We start from the raw sequence: 25,579 nt of genomic DNA, 5'->3' as shown, positions 1-25,579 counted from the left end.
ACAATTTTATTTTATTATACAAATAAACAGAAATATTGCAATTATGATATTGTATAAATTGAACAAAAAATCAATACGAAAATACGAAAATTCTTCTTACCGTTGTGAAAAAGGATTCTTCTAAAATAACTTAAAAATGTATTTGAGCAAAAAAAAGAACAAAATAAAATAATATTATAATAACCCGTTTCAATTAGGCAACCTTATAAATGAAAGTTAGTTCCGTATAACAAATAAGATTTTATTTGTCCTAATTTATCTCTTTTAATTGTTATATTATAAAAGTTATACATTAACTAATAATAAATACAAATATATTAACTTTCAATATAAAAGAATGGTTAGTGTATGAAAAATCCTGGTAAATAGTTGTTTAAAAGCCTGGCGATTAAACCAATATTTTTAGAATTCAAAATAATTATTTTAAGATTGTTCAATTTCTATACGAAACGGAGCTTTAGGTAAAGGCACCAGAAAAATTTTAATGAGTAAAGTTTCAAAATTTTTATTCGGTTCACGTTTTGACCAGAGATCCTCAAAAATTTTCAGTATTTATGAGAAAGTCTTTTATTATCCTTAAAACTAAACTTATTTGTTATTCGATACAATGAACAAAATAATGAAAATATTAGCTTTTATGACTATTATATTCGAACAATTAGGAGCATAGAAAAAAAGATACTAAAGTTTGTGATACTGAATATCGAATTTTGAAATTTTAGAAAAATACGAGTATTTCTTTTCGTTTAATCGTTTACATCTTGTCAAAGAGAAAACATTAAAAGTTTCAACATTTCTTTATTTAAGAAAATCTACAAATATATTCTTATTTTTTCAATTATGTGTTGAAGATTACGTTGAAATTTTCTAATATTATTAAATAATAAAAAAACAAACAAAGCAAAAATTTATATAACAAAAAAAAAATTGACTGAAATAAAATGACTCTTCCCCTTCAACTTAAAAATCAATTGAATCCTTTTCACTTACATTGTATATAAAAATTTTCGTATTTTTGATTTTATTTTATAATGTAAAAAAAAACAATTACTGTTAAAAAAAATTATAATTAAAATTTTTGAAATAAATTATTGACAAAATCATTTTAAAAATGGGTTATTCTGTACTAAATTTGTAATGAAATCCAGAAATTCAATAATTTCTAATCAAATACAAACCTTATATCCAGGACCTAATCGATGCATGGCACAAATTTGTTGAGTTGTCAAAGCTTCACTAAATAGATATATGGCTGACATTTGTCCACAAAAAACCCGTTCTTCATCGAGCTCTGGTGTTGCACCAATATAGCATTTATCGAATGGCTATTTTTGGAAAGTAAATAAAACAAATGATTCAATAGATTCAAAAATAAAAACAAAAATATTATTTTTCCACTATCTTTTTCATTATCACCCCCAAAATTACGCAACATATTTGAATAATTAAAATAATAATATGTACTTTTGTGTTTTTTTTTTTGTTCAACTATAATTTTTAATCAATCAAACCAATTAAAATAAATTTAATGTATAGCCAAAGATAGAGAAATATGCTTCCGTAGACAATTTTTTATTGTTTTTGCGTCAAGAAAATCTTCACGTCATTGTTGACTGTTTTAACAAGTTTTATTTGAAAATTTTAACTTACAAAAGTACGTATTTAACATTTTGAAAATAAATAAAACTGAAAAATGAAAATCAAAATTAAATGAAACAAGAAATAAAATTAAAGGGCAAATTGTTACGAGTTCAAACCAAAGATCTTATATTTTTTTGATTGATTAAAATAAAATTGACCTTTTTCAACAAATCAAAATGTTTTAGAATCGAAATAAAAAACATTTCTATCAATATAAAAAATTAAAACAGCTTAAAATCCTTAGTGTAACTTTAATATCCTAAGGAATTGCGACATTATACACTTATATAAATACTATAATTTTATAGGAAAGTTAAAAATTTTTTATTCAAATATTTATAGTTTTTATTTTTTCAAAATGCCAATGTAAAATATTATTACTTACGTCATTTGTCGAAACAAACCACGCCATTTCGGTACTAGACGCTAATTGTCCATTTACTAGGCACTTTATTTCGCTTTTAGTCCAACGATTATATATATACACTATCGCTATCATATACCACTATAAAAAAAACGGAAATTAAAATAATTTGAAATTCGTATATTTTATTATTATATAAATATAAAATAATATTTATATAATAAATAATTCTAGAATTCAATCAGATTTATATTTTTTACTTACTTTTCTAGGCTGGAATTCATATTTTACACAATGTTGAAAACCTTTCCCCTTCACCTTCATAGATGTTAGAACAAGGCAATTACCGACAAAATGTGCTGTATATCCAACACCTTTCGACGTTTTAAAACTGTTTAAAAATAAAAAGTGTATTTAAATTCTTAAAAACAGTTAAACTAAATTTTATTAAATACAAAATGTAGGTCAGGTTGGAACTTTATCCAGAAAAAACAGTGTTGTATGTTATTTTTATGAACATTATGCCCAAAAACAACACAGTTATTAATAATGGACAGAAAAGCGAAATAATTACAATTCTTTGTTCGAAAACATTCTTAAAATTGATGGAATTAGAAGTTACGTCGGCATAACTTTTGATTGAAATTTTAATCTTTACTTTTACTCATAATAAGCTCATACTTACCAATAAAGGTAGGGTTTCTCTCTTTCTATATTCACAGAATTAATTGGATCTAATCGGAACCACGTCGTAAATGTGAAACCATTTTCATATGGCCATTTGGCTAGAGGAGGGAGTACAATTGCCTGAAATGCAAATAAAAAGCAATATTTTCATTACATGTAAATATGTAAAATAATAATTTATGTATAGAAAAAATAAACATACATACATATATTATAATATACATTTTAATATAAATACAATTTTGTATAAACACATTTTAATATAATATATGTATGTATAAAATATACAATATATGTACACACAATATTTTAATTAATGTCAATTTTAATAAAATGTTAGCCAGAAGATCCTTATTTTAAGAAAGAAATTTGCTTACTATGCTTATAATAACGACAATAGTATTAAAATGACTTGAAATGCTTCAGAAAATTCTCTTTATGTATACGTCAAAATAATCTTTTTTCTGGTCTTATCTGTCGAGTAACTTGACAGCTTCAAAATATGATATGGGTAAATTTTGATTGTTTTTTTTCTTATTTTTGGACAATCTCATTAAATAACAATATTACACACGCATATAATATAAATTCGTCAGTATTAATTTATAGTTTTGAATTAAGATCTACATATACACACATACATACATATGTATATATTTAGATGACATATACAAAATTTCTTCAAATTCGGATAACTTGATCTTACGCATGCAGGTAATTTATTTAGTTTTTGATGCATAATTTCGCATATAAAATAATAATTTTGTAATATACTTCATATGTATCAGAAATCAGCCTCAGAATTGTGTTCTATTATATCATCACGTACACTTTATGAAATATTATACAAAATTCTTCAGAGAGTAAAATACAAAAATTGAAGTTTCATAATATTTATTCTTCTCATTAAAAGTTAGCAATTTAATTAACAATTAATATTAAAGATGAAGTTTATAATCTTCTTTTCCACCTTTATTACTCTTAATTCCTTTTGACTATATAAAGATGTTTTTGGCTTAAAGAAAAGTTAATCTATTTTTTTTTTTTTTTTACAGGTAAGCGATCAAAGTTTTAATGAAGCAATTAACATGTTTTAGTTAATTTTTCCACATTCTCCTTTTTTAAACAGTTTCTTTGTAGGCAACCTTTTGAAATTGAAATTTATTGATTTTTTTAATTATGTTTAGTCAATTACAAAATTTTTTATATTTTCATGTACAAAGCAAATATTAATATACATATGTAGGTATTTTTGATATTTTGAAATAAACATTTTTGTTTAGGTATACTAATATATCCGAACTATGTACCATATTTAATATTGACGGAGGAGTTTTGTTTTCAAATTGATGCTGCATTTCTGATAAGTGCTAACTTCTGAAACTCCAAAGGGAAACTTAGCATATTTTAGAAAATTTATTCGTTATAAAACTCAAAAAACTCCGAAATACAAAATATCAGAAAAAGTAGATATCTAGCAGGTGTTTATCTATAAGTTTGTGTCTTAAATAAATATTTCACATTTTTATAAATTTCAATAATAATTTCATAAATTTTATACTATTTTTTCAAAGTTTATTATATAATCAATTTAGTTTTAAGTAAATAAATACTGATACATACCTAAGTCTTGAAATATGTAAAAAATATTGTGTTTTTACGCACTAATTTGATTCACTTTTACAAAATACAGAGGGATTTTAATTAGTTATCAACAGAGCCCGGAAGTTCACGCATTTACAATGTTCAAAATATGCATGCATTTATGACCTAAAAAAACTAAAAAATATGGAAATTTGGAAAATTGAAAACTACAAAAAATTCTTTATTTTGCAATTTCAATTTTGCAAAAATTTTTTCGTAAACTTATTTCTTGAAACTTTAGTCCAAAAAGACATTTAGAAATATTTAAAAATATTTAAAAATATAGAAATGCAAAAATTTGATCAAATTTTTCTACAATTTGTCTCCCCTCTTTGCATAAAACTTGAGAAAACTTCTTTTTTGTTTGACAAATCAAACGATATCAGTTACGTCTAAATTTTGTTTTTGCAATTTGTCAACAACATCATAAATATTGAATTGCATTGAAATATATTTGACTCAAAATATTCTTTGCGCTTCTTTACTGAAACAACATCTTTATCTGGTTTTCCAAAAATATTTTGAAGAGTTGTAATATTTTTTTATCGAAATATGACGTCTAATGTCCATTTATATAAAATATGCAAAATAATCCAAAATAACCACAAAATATGCGAAATAACGAAATCAACGCCTTAATATGAAAAAAATATGCATTTATATGAAATTTCATATTAATAAGTTTCATTAACTTCCGGGCTCTGGTGATCAATTACCATTAATGAGTATTTTTTCTTGAAATACTTATCATATTCGAATACAATATTAAAAAAGTTCTTAAATAGTATTATGGAAAAATTTTAAAACCTAGAAAATTTCCTCTAGGATTTCATATTAGAAAACCTAGAAATGGTTTGCATAAATATGAACTCTAATAAGTCAAGTATTAACATAATTATTATAATAACTTGTGCACATGTAACCTATTACACTTCACTTAGGTACAGTTGACTTATTCAAATTCACATAATATGTGTACACACATGCAGTCCTCATTGCTAAGCTCATTATTTTAGGAAATAGACTTATATCAAAGGTTATCCGTAGAGGAATAATCAATTCAAACAGAAATCTTGGATTGCCCAGGCTCTTTACAAGTTTTCCTCTTAAAATACGTGATTTAAATGTACAACTGTATAAAATACATGTATGTTCATATAATATACACGAACATCCTTAATATGTAGATGACAAAATATTCAGAAATATATAACGTAGTAGATACATACTCGTATTTTCGTTTAAATGTGAAAATCTACATATAAATATTAAATTTTGTAGATTTCTGAATTTTCGCACTTAGGAAGTGAAATGGAAAACTATAATATTCACACATTTACAAAAATAATAAAATATACAAAAGTATGAAATGTGTTAAAATGATTAATTTTTTTCGAGGTGTAAAAACATTAATTTATTGTAACATGTTTCAAGGAGGTTTTTTTCATTTTCCACATTATTTTTCTTCATTTTCCTTCGCTTTAAACAAAAAAAAATACAACATTCTTGACGAGAAGAACAAAAGCAGAATATTTTTATAACAATTTTCATTTTTTTTTTTGGTTAAAATTTTTCCATTTATCATTTTTACAGAAAATTTTTTGCGGTTGACCAGGGAAATTTTCTTTTTTTTTTTATATTTTTTGTATTACTTTACTTTTTACGAAATTGTGAATAAAATCTAGAAAAAATTTTACTTAAAATGTAGAGTTTATGCCAATTTTCATTGTGTATTTCTTATTGTATAAAGCACTCTATTGGTGCACAAAATTTGTTTGTAGATCCATTTACGTGAACACATCTGACCACATATTTTATCATACGTGTGTGTATGTTATAAATTTGTTTTATTTCTTAAGTAAACCTCATTCATAGTGTTTTGCGTCTATGTTAAAGTTGGTTCTATTTTGTCTAGATATAAAAATAGTCTATATAGTAATCATTTACTAACAATTAAATGATTAAATTGAAAAGAATAGAAATAAATGTATAGAAAAAAAGGAAAACGTTGAAGGATGAAATGAAAACAATTTATATTTAATATAACATAAATGATATGGGCTGAATATAAATTTAGATTTATTTTCAATTTTCGTTTCCTGTAGATTTGCAAGTACAGACAACGGCATATGCCTATATTAAGTATATATACAAAATTTCGTTCCAAATTTCCCTTTAAGAAAATATAAGAAGGTAGAGATAGTTAACTAACAATGTGGTACAATGTGAAGAAAAGTAAAGGCATATGAAAATGAAAGTCTTAGATTTATTAATATTTTGAGTGCGTATAAAGTTGATAAAAAATATATTGTTGTTTTACTTATAAGAGAAAATGTGAAAATATTGAATTATTTCTTCGTTGGTTTCGAAACTTCTTCATCCATAAGGTAACCATAGGCAATATTATTATTAATTAATAATGTATATATGTGTTTAGATTGATAAAATATATAGAATAAAATTACCTCCTCTATATAAAAACTTAAATGTTATTCAAGTAGTTAAAGCAAAAGTATTTGATGTTTCATAATGTTGTGTGGGTTAAGTTTTTAAATTTAACAAAAATTTAGTAATTTTTACTTTTCTTCCAAACAAGCAGTATTTTTAAGGTTTTGACAGGTTTTTTAATTGTTAAAATATAAACACGCTTCCTACATCCTATAACATCTTATAGATCAGATTTAATAATAATACTGCCGAGCTGGAAATATGTATAACTGTTTAATCAATGCGTTTCAATGAAAAATTTTAAAACCTTTTTTTACTTATCTCATTAAATGAACTTTTTATATATTTTCCAATTCCCTCATAATATTATTTTTTATCACAATATAAAAAATTATGGAATTTAAGTACACCTACACATAATATACACATATTATGTAGGTGTACTTAAAAACTTTTAAATTTAGACGTTTTGCATCATATTAAAGATTAACTTTGTTCCTTACAGTTTTAATTATTTTTACATTAAATATTAAAAAATTAAAATTTCCAACTACACTAATTTACTTGTGTTTATTTTTATTTCTTTTAATTAATATGCATTTTAATATATACCTAGGTATATAATTTGTTAATACCAAAAAAGTAAGCACACTTTAATTTACCAGACTTGAACAAACATTAAAGTTTTCCTCAAAAAATAAATAATTAAAGTTAAACATGACAACTTTTCCAGTCGGAAAAAATTAAAAGCAAACAATTCGCAAATTAAATTAAAGTTTTCAAACTAACTTCTTCTTAAGGAATGTATGTTTTTTATTTCTTGTCAATTTTATGTGAAATTTTTATACTTTTTAAGTCTCGGAAACTTTAAGTTGCAATAATTTCCTCATTAGACGCTGTTTAAAATTGTATACCATAAGTAAGAAATTTTTAATACATTCCTATTAAGCCTTAATTATGTTTTGTGCCCCTATCCAAAAAAAAAAAAACAAATTTTTCATTGTAAATTAAAAATTAAATTTTTTTTCGAAAGTTCGAAACATAAAATATTTTATTTATTAAATAGTTATACTAACTCAGGCATAAAGGAAAATCCACTAAAAAATTACAGACATTCAAATAAAAAGTCAACAAGGGCTTTGACATAAAGTTTTTTGATGCTATAGGTACTTAGGAGTAAAAAACTGAAAAAGAAATTTTTGGACTTCAAAACTTTTGTAATTAAAAAAAGCGAAAATAAGTTTTACTTTCTATCAAAAAAAATTACTTTTGTAATTAAATTTTGAATAAAAAGTTTATTAGGATCTTGAATGTAAAAACAAAATTTGTGTTTATAAAAAAATTAAAAATTAAGAGATGAAACCAGTCGTTTTCATTTTCCAATGACAATTTTTAATTAAATAATTAAGCATTGTCTCCGCAGGCATTGTGGATAATAGGGACGCTTCTTAGCAGTCTATTATTTTTCGTTAACTTTTATTAAAAATTATTACAAAAATAATTTCGCACACTTAATTTATTGAGGAGGCAATTTCTTGTTCCATATATGTATGCACACACACATACATGAAAGAGTTCTTGGTATACTATAATAAAGTTAGGTCAAACCAATAGTAGCACTTTTCCCTTCAACATGTGAAAACACTGCTTTTAAATACAGTCTACGTACCTACCACATTATTAAAATTATTTTCATTCATAAACGAAACTATTTCTAGAACTGCATATATTTAGGATGAACTGTTTATGCAGTCTTTGAAATGAAGCAAAAATTAGTATAAAGAGAGGTTAACATAATGCTCAATTTTAACGGTTAATTGTGTGAGTTAAGAAAAATAATTATATTTTTTAATGTCATGAAATTCACCGCTAGCTTTTTGCGTTTATAGAAATTTGAAAAAGCTTGCGGTTTCGAAAATATAAGGCGTCAAAAATTCAGATTTTACAAATTTCAAGAGGCGATAACTTTAGAGCGGATGGAGACGGAAAAAAATTTTCTTCTAACGAAATAAACTATTTGTAAGTGTCTATAAGGTGCTAAATAAATTTCAGGCTCTTACAGCCTGGGGTCTAAAAGAAGAACGACATGAAAAGTTTGTTAAAAAACGGATTTTAGGTAACGATAAATTTTAACAACTATTTTGTTTTTTCTAAAGTTTAACTATAGTATGCCACGATAATTGAAGCAACCCACTGCCTTTCTGCGTTTGCAAATTTTGAAAAATGCTTGTGGTTTCTCTGCAATAAATAGTTAAAAAATGGCATTTTTAGGGTCTTGGTGGGGTATAACTTCTAAAGGGGGTTAGATAGGTAAAATGAAATATGAAATTTGAACTTTCTATCTTCAAGGGACGGACAAAGTGAAACTAATAAGCACGTTTTTCAAAAATTGTTTGGAAAAGTGCTGAAAACCAAAAGTAATGCGACAAAAAATTTTAAATAGAAAATTATGTCCCAAGATAAAACTGATAAGAAATAACTGATAAGATTATGAGCCAAAATCGTGAAATTTCATTGTGAACACAGAGATGAAATTCAGAAATCAAAAAATCCAGAATTTCAATATTAATGTTACAAGTTAACAAAAAATGCGTAAGGAGAGTAAAAAAAGTGAATTATTTATTATTTAAGCCTAAGTTTTAAATTTTTATTCTAGTCCAACTCCTCTACAGAAGTAGTATCCCTTTGTTTTTTTTGCTTTCTATTCGTATTTTATTTTATCCCCAACTACCTTTGGAGTTAAATAACATAATGAAATCTAATTGAATTCATATTGAAATAAATCCTTTTTTATTCAAAATAAATCAATATTTACCGTATTCAAAATCAAAGGAAAATATTTGATTTATACCCCAATATTATATTCTTGACAGGGATTATTCCAGATATTGTATATATGGACATATATAATGAATATGTAACAAAAATATGATACAGGATTAAAAGACATTTTTCATCCAATCAATAATGAAATTGGATTTGAAATATTTAAGGTTACGAAATGAAAGAAAAATCTAATAAAATAAAAATTTGTAATTTTATGCGTTAAGAGGTGATAAGTTATCAGTTTCCTAAAAAAATAGTAAAATCCTAAATTTTATTAATTTGCATCTAGAGTGGAATCCTTAGAAATATTTCTCTAGTTTCTTCTTCTTAATATTCACAGGGAATGAAGGAAAATCTCTGAAAAGCTGATTGATTTTAAATTTTCATCATTTTAGTTATTTAACTCAAAAATTTCGTGATATAAAAATTTATTTCAAAAGTGAAATTGAAGGTGTTGTAGGGTTCGAAACAAAAATTAATTAAAAATTAAAATTAAAAGTTTTTTGGAAAAATAAGTATTTTCATAATAATTTTGTTAGAAACCTTAGAAATATCAAAAATATATACCTAAGAAAATAGCCGGATTTTGTAAAATAGAACAAATATGGGTGAAGCACAAAATAAATACATTAAATTATTATTTAAAATAAATTTATTATTTTACTGTTATTAATGACTTTAATTATAATAAATTTTATTACTCCATTATTTTTAATAAAATTTTTTTGCACATTTTATATTGTTTTTAGTTTATGATAATATGCAAACTTAATTGCTTTATACAGATGTACATATGTATACGTTATGCAATTTACTAGATGTACAAAAAAAGATTTATCCCTCATTTTTAAAATTGGGTTGGACAAACTCTTAGACTGATATTAGAATGAAAAAGATTTGCTTCAGAATTCGACATAAGAAAATAATTACTTCACTGATTTCACACTACCACTTTATTTCACACTGTTACAAACGAATGAAATTCAATTTTTAAATTTTTTTAGTAGATAGAGTACACTCTGGGTTACACGTATAAGTTATTGTCTCTATGAAGTATATAATAACTTCAGCTTCGAATACAGTTTCCTAAAATAGAAGTCTAATATAGTTTTTCCTTATAAATACGATTAATGGAGTTTGAATATTTTTTGAATGCCAATTAAATTATCAAAAACTTTTTAGTAAAATAATAGCTCTTTTATTTCATTTATATATACGAAAAAAAAGTACTACTTGCTTCTATTCGCTTCAATAAAACTAACTCGTATAACAAAAATTATATCAAAAACGCTATACTTTAAAAGCTTTAGTAAAATATTAACAATCTTCACAATATGTTTTATGTAGCATTTTTTAGTTAAATGGAACCATTTTCGATTATAATGAAAAATTTTTCAGCTGAAGTGAAACTAAATTTTATTTCATTGAAACTATTTTAATTCGTTTGAAACCAAATTTTTCCGAAATGAAACTATTTTTAGCTCTTTTCCAAAAATGTTTGAAAAAAGTGCTTTTCAATTTCACTCTGTCCGTCCGTCCGTCTCTGTCATGTTTAGAAAAGTTATATCCCTGAAGCTGAAATATCGTATGTACATAGCTCTTTATTAGAAACTTATTCCAAGAAAATTCTTACCTATCTCCTGTCTTTCAAAAGTTGTAGCCCCCCCAAAACCCTAAACATACCTTTTTTTGACTATTTGTTGTAACGATACCATATTTGAATTTAAAGAAAAACAAAATGGGCGTTAATATTTGCCGTTATCCAATACCCACTAGAAAGTTAACGGTAAATGGCATGCCATTAAAAAATATAAATATTTTTCTTAACTACCACAATTAACCCTTAAATTCGAGCATTATATAGACCCCCTTTTCAATTTTTTTTTTTGGTTATTTCAAAGATTGCATAAACTACTCATTCCAAAATGTATGCAATATTTAAAAAATATTCGTATGTGAATAACAGTAATTTTAATAATTAAGTACATATATTGTTTCAAAAAGCAGTATTTTCACTTGTTGAAGGAAAAAGTCCTACATTACAAATCGTTGGTCTGACCCAACTTTATTTTTTATATAACTGTTTTTTTTTATATAAAATGAAACATATAATAATAAATTTAAAATAAATATAAAAAATTAAATTAAAAAACACTATATGAGAACAAATATTCACAAATAAATTTTCAATAGTAAAGAAAAAACCTCAAAAATTCTTATTGTTTTTCACTCGTTCTTCTATGTTATTTGCTTTGATTTTAACTTTTATTACAAATTATGTTCAATTTTTTTCATATTTGCATTCATGTAAGTATTTATTGGAAATCATTGTATTTTATTGTGCAATATTACTGTTTTTTTTTTATCCTTAATTACATTTTCATTTGCAAAAATGGACGGATATCTATTGATTTTTTCGCTTTTATATTCGCAAATTATTGTCATTCCTTTTTTTATTTTTGTAATTTTTTTTTTTATATATGTAAATTTTTTAAAGCTTAATTGCATGAAACGTTTTTAAAGAGAAATTTCAGTGCTTTTTTTACAAAAATTTTACAACTTTAAAAAAAAAATTAGTTTTTTTATGGTACTTTTTTATATTTCACATATTTGGAATTCCAAAGCCATCGCTATATCTTAGGCAGTTACAATTGAATAATACATTTATTTATATTAGCAAAATATAATAAAAATTAAGAATACTGCATTCTCACGCGGTTTTTGGCTACATTTAATGTAAAATTATTAAACTACCGTAAACTGATAAATCATACAATCATTGGAATGAGCTCAATACTGACATGAAACCAATTATTAACATTTTATCAAAAAACATATGATTTAAATAATCTTAATCATAATATGAAATAAATATTGCAAGTATGTATATGCAGATTGTGTGTGCTTTTGGTGGTTGGAGTCAAATTTGATTTTGAAAGTTGTAAGGACTGATACTATTTTTACACTAATGTCTTCAATTACACAAAGAAAAAACTAAGTCCAATTTACGTTAAGCATCGGAAAACAAATTAAAATTGTTTTTTTGAAGTGGTAGGACTTTGCTGTAGCAAGAACTTTAATATAAAACTTTTTGAAATTTATAGTCAATGCTGTTGCGTGTATTACAAAATTTCCAAAGTGAGTCTTGAAACCGGTCTCTCATTAACCCTTGCAATTGGAAACAGTTATGGTTTTTAGCTCCAAAAATTTAGACTTTTTAGGATGCAGTGAGTGGTTGATTTATTCATCTTATTATTGTGATTTGTTATCGCTTTGTTACCTACTACACTTTTTAACTTCCAAACCTTAAATGTTAATCATAATCTAGATTATAAGATCCAAGCTTTTATAATTGAAAAAATTATGGAACTAACATTTTGTTTACCATGATTCTTAAAATGAATTGAGTATAAAATAAACAAATATTAAGCATGGTTATAGTTCCGAACGCGTAAAAAATATATGAGTTCTATTAACCCAATTTTTTGAAATATTATCAAGGAAAATCTAAACTGCGAACATGTAAACTTAAATGAAATAAAAAAACAAACTGGTAACAATGACATATTGAAATTTTGTAACGTTATACAATTTCAAAAAAAATTTAATCTCTATCAATTCATTTATCCTGTAACTTTGAATTAAATTGTAAAGTTCATCAATAGTATGGCTTATAGTTATAGTATTTTTTTATTTAGATTTAATTTATACGTTTAGGCTACTAAATCTCAGTACGCCATAAAAGTGAAAAAAAAAAATACTTGACTAAAAAAAATTTTAGAAAAAAGTAATGAAAAAGTTGACTAAATTGTAAAAGTTTTTTTGTGTTTGCAAAAGTTAGACCAATGGCTCTATGATTCATTTAAATTTCAATAAAATAAATTCTAATACAAGTTTGAAAATTGAATAGTTCCATTAATTAAAAGAAATGGATATTGCTGGAGGAGGGTGTAAATTCCAAGAGTAGAAAATATTTTTAAAATGTTTTATCTCGTTTATTTGAACCTATTTTAAACAATTCTAAAAATAAAAGTTGTTTTAAAAATAGATTTATTTAAAAAAAAAAAAGAATAGAGATGATAGAAAAAAAATGTAATTGATGACGGAAATAGAAAAGCTTATCCTATAATGTACTTTGTAGTTGTGCATGATCTCAATAAATTATTCAGGTCATTCTGACGACCGTTATGTACTGTTCAACGTATATAAGAGAACACTGTTCATTCAACAACACCTCTCATTTGAATCCTTTCTTTATCTCTGTCACTTTCAGTTTACAAAGCACGATAGGAATAAAATAAAGTGAGAAAATATCAGCACGTTATTTAATTAAACACAGAGAATTTGAGTGCATAATTAGTTAAAAAATATAGGTTTCATAACAACAGCAGATTGGTTTTTCGTAAATTTAAAATTATATCACAAGTTTCTGAAATTTACCTGATAACAAAATTAATCTTTTCTTTATTATACATTTCGAAAATTCCCCCCAAACTCTAAAAATGTCATTTTTAACTATTTATTGCAGAGAAACTATTAGCATTTTTTAAATTTCGAAAACGCAGAAAAGTAGTGGCTGGTTTCTTCCACTTCGCCACACGATTCTTGAACTTCAAAAAACCAAAATGGCCGTTTAAATCTACCATTATCTAAAATCCGTTTTTTTCAAATTTTTAATGCAGTCTGAAATTTAAACAGCTTTTAGACACTAGTAAATAGTTTATTTCATTACAAGAAAATTTATTATTTGAAAATTTGTTAGAAGAAACATTGCTCATCCTGTATGTATGCAATTTGTAAAATATATTCGAATATTAATGAAAGTAATTTTAATGTACTACACTGTAGATTGTTTTTAAAAGTATGGTTTTCTCTTATTCAAGGAAAAAGTGCGTTATTACAATCCATTGGTTTGGCACAACTTTATAAATAGTTACTTCTCAATATAACCGAATTATGAACACTAAATAGTAATCTGTTTCAGCTGTAATACATGTGTGGTAAAAAGGAATAATCGTCAAAGTTGATTATTACTAATTTTCGCGAGAGTAAAAATTAAAATTTGCATAATTTTCTATATTCCTGTTTTTTGATTTCTATAAATTAATAATATTTTGTTGGTGGAGTTTACTTCTACTTAAGATTGCAATTCCTTCTGAGTTCTGAATAAGTTTTAGACACCAAAGTTTATCAAGGTTTATTACGAATATGTATGTATTTTTAGCTATGTTAGACTTAAGTTATTTTTCTTTATCATGCCTGAAGTATGAACTTAAAGCGAGATTTACTATTTTGGCTAATAATTTTGTAAATATTTAACAATAAATTTATATTTTAGCGATTATTCCATAATGATGGTTAAATCATTCATTTCGAACTTTAGCAAATAGGAAAATTTCTAGTAACTGAGCCATAATAAATCATAAATACTGCAAAATCTTTCCAGGCATAGACTTAAACGTTGAAAATATTATATATAGCAACTTTAGCGATTATATGTACTTAAATTATTTATTTATAAGAATATATAATATAAAAATTTTTAATTTTTGTTTTTCTTTATTTCATTTTATAAAACACATGAGATTATGATTAATTTATCTTTCACTTATTAAAAGATATTAATTAAGTAGTTTTTGTTACGTAGTTGTTTTATGTTTACAAGAATTATTGGTTACATATTTCAAGAACTTAGCCTAACTTTCTGTGTAGTTGCATAGTATATTACTTGTATTAATCAAATTTAGTACATAATTATATAAGCGTAAACTGCAAAATTAATCGTTTAAATTATAGTTACAATTTGATTTAAATAAAAAATAGTCTAGAAATTTTTCCCTTAATTATGTTCTTTATACGTTAAGAATTACTAAGAAGAACCTTAATTTGTTTATACGCAGTTTGCTTTTTGTCTATCAGTTATTAATAATGACAGAGTATATACCTCTATTCCGAGTATTGTACCTATGTAAATCGACATTAAGAGATATTAGGAACTGGTGCATGGTTAAATAATTTACTATTTTTGAAAAGAGGTAGTATATTTCAAGCTTATAAATGTTCTGAAAGCTTAAATATCCAGGCGAAAGAGTCAATTTGAAGAGTTTTTGTATGAACAGTGGTTGATTATCTTGATGTGTGTCCCTTGACTCTAAGAGGGTTCAAAAATATTAAATTTAAGTCTACTATCTATTATCAACCCTCCGTAATTAAAACTTTTAAATAATTTATTTTTTTAAACCTTTGAGAGCCACATTTAGACACCTAGGTCATGTATGATAAATCCCTAAGCTTCTCTTTGCTCTGCGATGACTATTTGATGACAGCGACAAACAGGTAATCAGCAAAAAGGCTGTAATTTCTTTTTTTGTTTTAATTATTTTGTTTACTTTTTATTTATTTTAAATATTGTGTTGAAAACAATCTTTGTTAATGAAAAATTGTGAAAATATATCTTCTGGATATAGATACATTATATATACAATTTTTGATATTTACAATAAAATAAGCTAATTGCGTTATTGAAAACCTAAATAAATAATTTAATTTTTTAAATCAATTTCATGTAGAAAAATTGGGAAAATTGTATTATATCTTCGCATAACATGACAACATCTATGTGTCACACCAGGCATCCGTTTTAGCGGAAAGTATATTTTATTTGTAACGAGTTTTTTTTATAAATTTACCCTCTACTTCCTTTTTCCTTATTAAAAATAACGTAAACATTCATATATACAAATTTAAATAAATTTCTAATACATAAATATCTATATATAACATATGTATTATAAATCACGAGCTTACCGATCCTTTTCTTCCTGGAAAACTAAAAAACACATCTGGACCATTTCGATGTGGCATTTGTCTAAGTACATTTAATAATTTGGCCGAATGTCTTGGCTGCGAAATAAAATAATTTCAAACATTATAATTCTGTTTTTGTTGAGTTCACATTAAACGCAAATTAATGTACTTACCCATTTTCCATTAACAGCCTTCATAGTACCAAATAACAACTTAAGTTCCTTAACTGTTATACTATAACTTGCTAAAACTCCTAACATTTCTATTAATAAATCTGAAATAAAAAAAGGATAAAATTAATAAAAACTTGTTATTGATGAATCTAATTGAATTTTATTGATTATTGAGATATTAAAAAACTTTTATTTAAGTAATAATGAAGTACAGAAAAATTTTAGAAGTTTTAGTTATACAATTTGATAGTTATATTACGACTATAGTTGATTATACATGTACATATTTTGAAAAATAATAGTATTACAAGTCCTTTGTCTGGAAACTTTTTTCTACAAACTTTTAATTGAATACAAAAAATTACAATAGAATTTATATTTTAGAGAAAAAAATATTTAAACACATATTATGAAATGCCATAATTCTGAAAAATTTTTAAATATTTTAAAAATGCATTAAAAATAATATATACCCCATATTGGGGATAAACCCCAAATTACGCTTAGATAAGAAAGCTATATCAAAACTCAATTTATTTTCTTCATATGGCACAAATTTTTGGGCTATGTGTGTTACAAAAAATGAATTGCTACTTCTTCAAATTATGAAAATTCAATTTTCGCCACTCAAACTCAATCACTCGCAACCCAGCGGTACTTTTCAGTACTGAAAATAATAAGTTTTACACTTACATATATGTTTGTGAGATTTACAAAACGTGTTTTTTATTAACTGAAAACTGCCTTATAATTAATATTATAAAAAAAAATCTAAAATTTTGTTGTTTTTCAAGTTTTCGTCCGCAAAGGGTTAGCAATGATAGATATTAAGAGATATAATATGCCTGTGTATATGTTTTAATAAGAACAATGAATGTTAACCAAATTTTTATTGTCCGATTATTTTATCTAATCTCATTTGGAGGATTTTGCAAGAACAATTTCATTGGGCAGTAAAAAAAAGACAACTCAGACGAATTACTAAAACAATGAAATTGATTAATTAACAAATTTTAAAATCCATTCAGCATTTGCATGGTCTATATTTAATAACCAAATTTTAATTATGCTTATTAAAAATTTATATAAAATTTCGATGTTACATAGTTCCTTAGGAAACTTTTTAAAACTTGTGATGCTATTATTGCATACAAAAGACTATATACGTATATACGAATGATTGTCCTTAATCCAGGAAATGCAAATTATAAATGATGAGCTACTATGTAGTGCTTCTTTCGTCAAACGATTTTCGCATCTAAAATTTTGCGAATGTAGCAAAAGCAGAGTACCTACAGAACGCTTTTTCCGCAAACTTTTTGATACTTTTAATTCACTTGCTATTTTGTTTACGAATCTTATTGTAAAATTCTAAGATTTTAAAAAGTGATGATATTTAACTGAGTTTTAAGTAACCTAGGCAAATTAACCTAATTGCGATACGCAATTGCTCATAGTTTTCATAATTATACAATTGTTCATAATTGTACGCATGTATCCAGCTTGATAATTATTACCTATATATAATTAAATTAATATTCAGAAAAGTAAATCCACATATTAGACACTGTAATTATGTCCATACGTTATTTCAAAATGTGGAAATTAATGTTTGTATGAAACAATAGCTATACAGTTATAAACTGAAACAATATACATACTAAAAAACCGTACTTTAAATTTTATAAACCTAAAATTCTGTGCTACAATAATAGTAACTTTTTTACAAATTGTAAGTTTTTTACAAATTAAATCGCAAAACTAAATTTTAAAGCTCAAATGCAAACATAATTAAAATATTTCTTTAACGCTCATAAAAACTGAAAATAACGCAAGCCATACTCGCAATCTGAAATAAATATTTCCAGCAACAAACAAATTTAAATAACTTATCTTTAATTTTTGACAAATATCAGTTAATCAATCAACCATGATCGATTAGAAACAAACTCAGAATACACTTTAAGTGTCTTGAATGTTCTAAGTAATTTATAATTTGAAATTTGTTGTTTTGTTTTTATCAAAGTTTATCTGTTCATAAGAATCAAGAAAAAAATAAAACAAACTTTATAAGAATTTTGGAAAGAAAGTTAAAAGATTAACTTTAACTTTAATCTCTTAAAATTTTTTTTTGTTCTTGCCTATATAGATTTATCATAAAAGTTAAATCGAAAATTACTTTTTAATTCTTTTAACGTTCCCTGCGAAAATAAACATGTGTTTCACGAAATAAGAACTTTTCAATAATAAATTAAGATTATTTTCTAATATTTTTAGTTAAAAAACCATTGTACAAGTTAAAACAAACTTCATGGTTTGCATAGAGGCACATTTCTGAAAACTAAGTACTTACATACATATATCATAAAACATTTTAATCAAGAAAAGTGTAATTTCTTATATAATTTTAGTTTTATTTTACGCTTCTAAAGAAATTTCGCTGTTTTATAGTGAAATATCATTCCTTTCACATATTTGGATTTCATGTACTCCTCGTTTTAAAGGTTGGGAATGAACAAAATTTAAAGTTAAATATTTAAAAACTTACGAAAATCTGCCAAAGGAAGATATACTTCAAAACAAAGGTGAGTGTATTTGGCAGTAAAAATTGTATTGGTGAATTAATAAAGTTTCCTTAGATCTATTTTTCGAAATATGCCCTCAATTTCAAAATTTATCTTGACTGAAAGTAAAATTTCTTCAATGTTACAAATTATTTAGATTTTTTTTACTGCAAAATAGACCAATAAACTATAAAATTTTCGAAACTATTTTGTATTGTCTTTTAAAGGAGAAAGCAACTATGAAATAACAATTCCAAAAGACCGAAATAAAGTTCAACATTTTCATATTACTTATTTTTTGGTACAAAAATAGAAAACCCAGAAGAGGAAAAAAGTAATAATAACAAAAAACCGTTTTCTTTCAAAATATTAAAATCTACTGTTGAACGTGTGTTCCATTTTTATAAAACAGAGACTATCCTTGTATTTAACATATATATGTACATATTTAATCAGTTCTTGACTAAAAATCCAAAAAGCAAACCATTGGAACATTTAAAGAATTTCAAGAATTTTATAATATTTTACGTATTTAAAATAACAAATGCGAATGAAAAGAAGAGTATTGCACCTACATAATTTGTATGAATATGAAAACCTATGATGCTCGACTAATAATTATAGGAAATCTCGATAAATAATGATATTTTCTAACAACTAAATATCTTAAAATTGATATTTTTCAAATTTATTAAGACACAGTTATAATAGAAGTTTTCTTGTTTTTTAGTAAGTGATGTACAATAAGTTCTTCATTAAAAACATTTTCTGGCAACATTTTTTGTCATCCTCTAACAATTTAATGATAAACTGTCATGTTAATCATGCAAACTACACGTCAAAATGTCAATCATTTTATTCAAACTTGACTTAAAGAAGTTCAAACTCGATTTAAGCTTTTTAATAGGAAAAATCTCAAAATAGATTTCGCATTTAAGTAGAATCACATATGTTGCTTTTTTGATAGATAATTTTTTTTTTCTAAGTACTCTGTGTGACAGCTGGTATATGTACATACATACATAGGCAAAAAACGCGGTTAACTGAAAAGCGTTTATAAATAACTTTTAATTAATATTAAAAATTAAAGATAGAAACAGTATAACTGTTTTGCTCATTATCTCTCTCATTGGATTTTCTTATTTTTGCTTAGGTAATAAATTATTAACCTTTCAATTTGTCGATCCTTTCGACCAGTAATTATCTTGCTATTGATTATTGCCTTTTTACCTTATTATCGATACCAAATTCTAATTAATGTTTAATTAAGCTTAATTGCTACGAGAAGGTAAGAATATATACAGCATCCATATTTTAAATATAATAATGAATATGTGATAAGAACGTTATTATGTTTTATGAAGAATTTCATATTTAACATATTTATTAACAATAATTTATTCAAACCCATGGTGTGTAATACAGAACTTTTCCCTTCAAAAAGTGAAAATACTGCTTTTAAAAACAACCTATGTGCATATGTAAGTACCATTAGAACACTATTAACATCATAGAATAATGTCCAAGAGTTTGAGATTTTAAGAGTTTTAAAATTAAGCGATTCTCGGATAAATTCCCATCAAGTGAAATTAAGCAAACTTGTAAAATATTTTTACGAGCTTACTTTGAACATAGCTGTAAACATTTTAAAAAACGTTTAAATATCTAAATCATTTACTTGTCATTGAAATGACAAATATTTGAACAGCTAAAAAACTGGAAACAACGATACCTATAGATCCTAATTGACAGCCATTTCAACGGGTACATTCTTAAAAAAAATGTGTTCACATTGAGTAATTTTGTAAAAAAAATTGCCAACAGATGTCGTAAACAGAAAAATTTTCACTATTTCTTTAAAAAGTAGGAATTCTTCCCCTGGCTTTCTTTTTGTCAAAATTTATTTTGGTGATTTTAAGCCAGCGAAATTGAATGAAATTAGATATTTTTACGTCGCAAATCACATGATTTTAAGAGAGTTTCTATAAAGCGAACTCAAATATGTGTAAAAGTATATGGAGACTTTTATGGGCAAAAATTTTGTGAATATAACCGAGTTGTGGTATTAGACGGGGTTGATATTGAGCGTGTTTGACTGTACATTATTGCAATTATTTTCAGTCATGCGAGAATATTTCAAAAATTATCCAAAAAAAATTAATGAGCGTTAGCATATTGTTCTAATTTGTTAAAAAAGTTGTTAATAAAATATTGTAGTATTTTGGTGAAATTTTCGAAAATTTACAATGATTTTTAAAAATGGAAAACATTTTCAAAAATAATTTATTTGTCCAATATACACTTAAAGTCATAATAGCGTTCATGGAATTCTTTCAGTTGTCGACAAATCTGCCGGTATGTCTAACGTAATCTGTAGGTCCGAAGTGTACATAATTAATATGTGTGAAAGTGATCATGTGAATAAATGAATGCAAATAAAGAAAAAATATTTTTTAATTCAAAAATGCTAGGCACGTTTGTAATATAGTTACATTCATTTTGTTTTTCGCTTTTTTACATCCTTGAAATATCCCATTTTAACATTTTTTCATTCCTTTTTTTGTTTATGAAAACATTGTATGTATGTATATGGAAATGTATGTGCAAATATTAATATAAATGTCTAGATTTTGTAATGGATATCAACAAATTCTAAAAAAAGTTTTTTTTACATTTCTCAGTTTTTAATTTTACTCGATTTTGCAATTCTTTTTATATTACGCACACGATTCTCTACGTTGTGCTGTACAGCATTATGATTTGATGTTTCTGCACAATGTTAGCATACAAAATTCAAATTTGGAACATACACTCGTGAGAGCATAAATGAAATGAAAAATTTAAAAACAAAAGTAGATTGATATAAAAAATACAGTTATGAAAATGTAAAATAGAAAGGTAACAAAAAGTGAGTTTATTTTTTTATCGCGGTTAAATTTTCTGATGCTGTTATTAAATATACATCTATATTCATATGATACTAAGTTCCATAAAGTAGAGTTTTAATTTCATGAGAGATTTTTTTCAGAGCAAACTAACAAGAAAAATACTAAAGTTTGTACACTTAATAATACGATGGACATTTAAAGCACAGATGTCATGTGAATTTTAAAAATTTTTGATATAAGTATATAAAACTTTTTTTTTTATTAAAAGTATAAATAAAAAATGATATGCAAGTGATATGAAAAAGGAACAAAAAAATTTAAGCGCACTAAAATACTCTAAAAACTAGACTTAAATTATAAGCAAGTAATTTTAACCATATACATACATCCTGCTATAGCAAACTTTTATTGCGTAATTGACAAGTAGAGAAAAAAGACAACAATTTTCGAAATCCAATGTCAAAATAATGCAAATTCGTATTCATTTGCATATGTCAAAAAAAGTTATATAATAAAAATTAAGTTCATTTCTAATTGTAAAATATTTTATTTATTTATAGTTTATACAATATACACAAATTTCCAAGTCTTTGTTTTCTAAAAAATATAATTTGCATTGCACTGCACTGTCTCAATGAAGAGCCTTTAACATAAACACGAAATTCCAAAAAAAAAACATCTAGAGGAGTCGCAAGATCTCTACAGCCAATTTAGGTATCCAATTCGAAATTAGCTCCTCGTCGAACCGTTAATAATTCGATTAACAAAAATATCAGCCCCTTCAAAAACATCAAAAAATCGCTTTTTCTCCACAAACGTTTGATTAATTAAAGGCCTGATCGTCTATCTCGGTATTTTACTAGGAAAGTGAGAAGAAAGTGAGTAACTATCATATACTTGCATAATTTCAAATCGAGTGAGAAGAAACATCAAATGCACACAAAATTTATTCATTTTGCTTTTGAAAGTGAGACATTTAGTCGATAATTTGAGAAAAAATCCAATTGATAAAATAATCAATGATATTATTGGAAAAGTGAAATATCCATTAGAAAATACTGAGAATTCTGATTTGAAAGTGAATAAAAAGTGAGTAAAAAAGCGAGATACACGATCAGGCTGTAAATGAATTTCTGTGAGTTAAAAAAATTTCCCTAAAACGTATGCGATAACTTATTTGGAAATTAACATGTCACTTCCACTTAGGTTATTCGAAATTGACATCCAACACTAACATTTAATATTATCTATGTATTTGCTGATCCGCTCAATAATATTCTTCATTTATTTACTTTGATCTCTACATGACCATACTTTCAGAGTCTTAATTTTAATTTAATTATTCTTGGTTTCATTGAATATTAATGTGAAGTTGAATACTGTTTATGTAATTTCACCAAATATTTGCTAACAAGTGCTTATGCACCTGATACTGTACTCATTAATTTTAAGTTAACAAGACATTTAAATAGGTAAATAAAAAACTGTATATTTCCCTTTTACAGTTATTGTAATTGTAATGAAACGAGAAAATGTAAATTAATTTCATTAGAATTAATTTAGAATTTACTAAATTAATTACAATTAAAAAGTTATGAATACATTTAATAAAACAAAAAGGATCTATACAAATAATTACACACATAACGTACATATATGTACTTAAATGTCTTGTATTCTTGAAATATTCATACATACATACATACATGTAAAGTGTTATTCTAATTATATACAATATAAATTCAAAACTTACATACATACACACATACATAAATATTGTACATATACGCAAATGCTTATTCATACTTTAGGTATAGTTTTGAAAACTACTTATGTACTTCTTTTCTTTTTAAATCCTTTTTGTACATTTATAGAAGAAATTTTAGTGAAACTATTTCTTTTTTTGTTTTGTTTTTACACTTTCACGTAGATCTGTGGTTCTCAAAGTCGGTTAGCATGTTGAGGGCTTTACAAAATGACAAAAATTGAAAGTGCTTGAGGTGCAAATTATATAGCACACAAAAGTTCATCTCATTTCAGTATGTCGGAGTTTTTTTCTTAAACTTCAACTTCATAAATATTTCAACTTCATAGCGATTATTTTATAGCAAAAACTTATAGCTATATAGCTATCTATAATCTATAGATTTTAATAACTTTTTCTTGAACGTTGTTTAAATAAAAATGTTTTCAAAAGAGTTACTTTACTGGTTATCTATGAAATTCTAGTTTTTAAAGTTTGGCGACTTTTTGAACATGAGTAAATAGGTTGTTTCGTTAATTTTTAACTATAGCAATAATATATTTTCAACATTACGAGTATTAGAAACGCTTAAATTTTATTAAAGATTTTAACAACGTAACACACGAATGCGCCATACTTCCCTTCCCTCTCCAAAAATTTTATCTGAGACTTTTTTGTATGTAAATCTGTTCAAGATATCTTCCATTCCATTTCATGAACATAACATAAAATGAACATAAATTGTGTCAGAATTAAAAGTGATTCGCGTTATTATTACATTCGTTTTACTCACAGTAATATATTAAGGTAATAATGAATATAAACTAAAGAAAAAACGCTATTCAAAAAATATAGGGACATAGCTTTATATAAATGTATGTAGTTAGATACCTGTGCATACATATGTATATGTACACGAAAAACCAATTTGGAGGAAATATTCATTACAAATAAAAAGATGTGAATAAAACCTTGTCGTTTGTGGTTATGCGGTAATTTTTAAAATTTGTTATTGTTACTAGGATATAGTAAATACATGTTGTTAGTTGGATAAAGAAGATGACTTGTAACTAGGTATTATGTCAAAAATTAGTTTTATCTTGCATACAAAAAAAAGACAATAAAAAATAAATCTTAAGGATTTTAAAAAAAGATTTCATAAGTTTCAAGATCAGTGTCGTAGCAACCATATAAATTAAAATAAGTCTTGATGAAGAATTTTATTTTTTTTTAGTTCAACTTTTACAATTTTTCTCTCTTTGCAGTACTGTAGTTTTAAATTATTAGTAGAATGATTCAAATTAAATAGTTTACACAAACATATAATAAAAAAAAATAAAGTTAGGTCTAATCACTGGTTTGTAATATAGCACTTTTCCCTTCAACATGTAAAAATGCTGTTTTTAAAAACAATCTATGTACATATGTGCTGCATTATTAAAATTAATTTTATTCATACACGAATATATTTACAAGACAAAGAAGGAAACTTGTGAATTAACTTGTGAATTCCACAAGTTAAGGAAATTATTATATTTTAAACGGTATAGCGTTTGCCGTTAGCCTTCTGAATTTTTAGAGACTTGAAAAAGCTTGAACTCTCGGAGTTTTAAGGGTATGAGGATGGAAGAAAAATTCTCCAAATGAAATAAAATTTCAGACTTCTACAACCCGAGGTCTAGAAAAAAATCATATAAAATTTTTTTAGAAAATGGATTTTAGATTTAACGGTAAATTTTAACGGTCATTGTAAAGTTGCGAAATTTAAAAAGTGCAAATGGTACCACTGCAAT

General features: G+C 24.9%; 1 protein-coding gene across 4 annotated transcripts in view; it reads right to left on the bottom strand.

The window, feature by feature from the left end:
* The window catches only part of LOC129619029 (neurobeachin), a 198,998-nt gene that overhangs the window by 79,672 nt on the left and 93,747 nt on the right, over positions 1-25,579 (bottom strand). For all 4 annotated transcript variants that reach the window (XM_055534092.1, XM_055534093.1, XM_055534094.1 and 1 more), the window contains exons 3-8: positions 16,591-16,691; positions 16,418-16,513; positions 2,691-2,812; positions 2,270-2,396; positions 2,027-2,146; positions 1,179-1,325 (exon numbers count right to left, since the gene is read on the bottom strand). In XM_055534092.1, coding sequence (XP_055390067.1) covers positions 1,179-1,325; positions 2,027-2,146; positions 2,270-2,396; positions 2,691-2,812; positions 16,418-16,513; positions 16,591-16,691 — 713 coding nt within the window. The remainder of the gene's footprint in view (positions 1-1,178; positions 1,326-2,026; positions 2,147-2,269; positions 2,397-2,690; positions 2,813-16,417; positions 16,514-16,590; positions 16,692-25,579) is intronic.

The sequence above is a fragment of the Condylostylus longicornis genome, unplaced genomic scaffold (assembly GCF_029603195.1).
Source record: "Condylostylus longicornis isolate FDR11 unplaced genomic scaffold, ASM2960319v2 ptg000010l, whole genome shotgun sequence".
NCBI classification, from domain to species: Eukaryota; Metazoa; Arthropoda; class Insecta; order Diptera; family Dolichopodidae; genus Condylostylus; species Condylostylus longicornis.
This window is presented reverse-complemented; position numbering and strand designations above follow the sequence as displayed.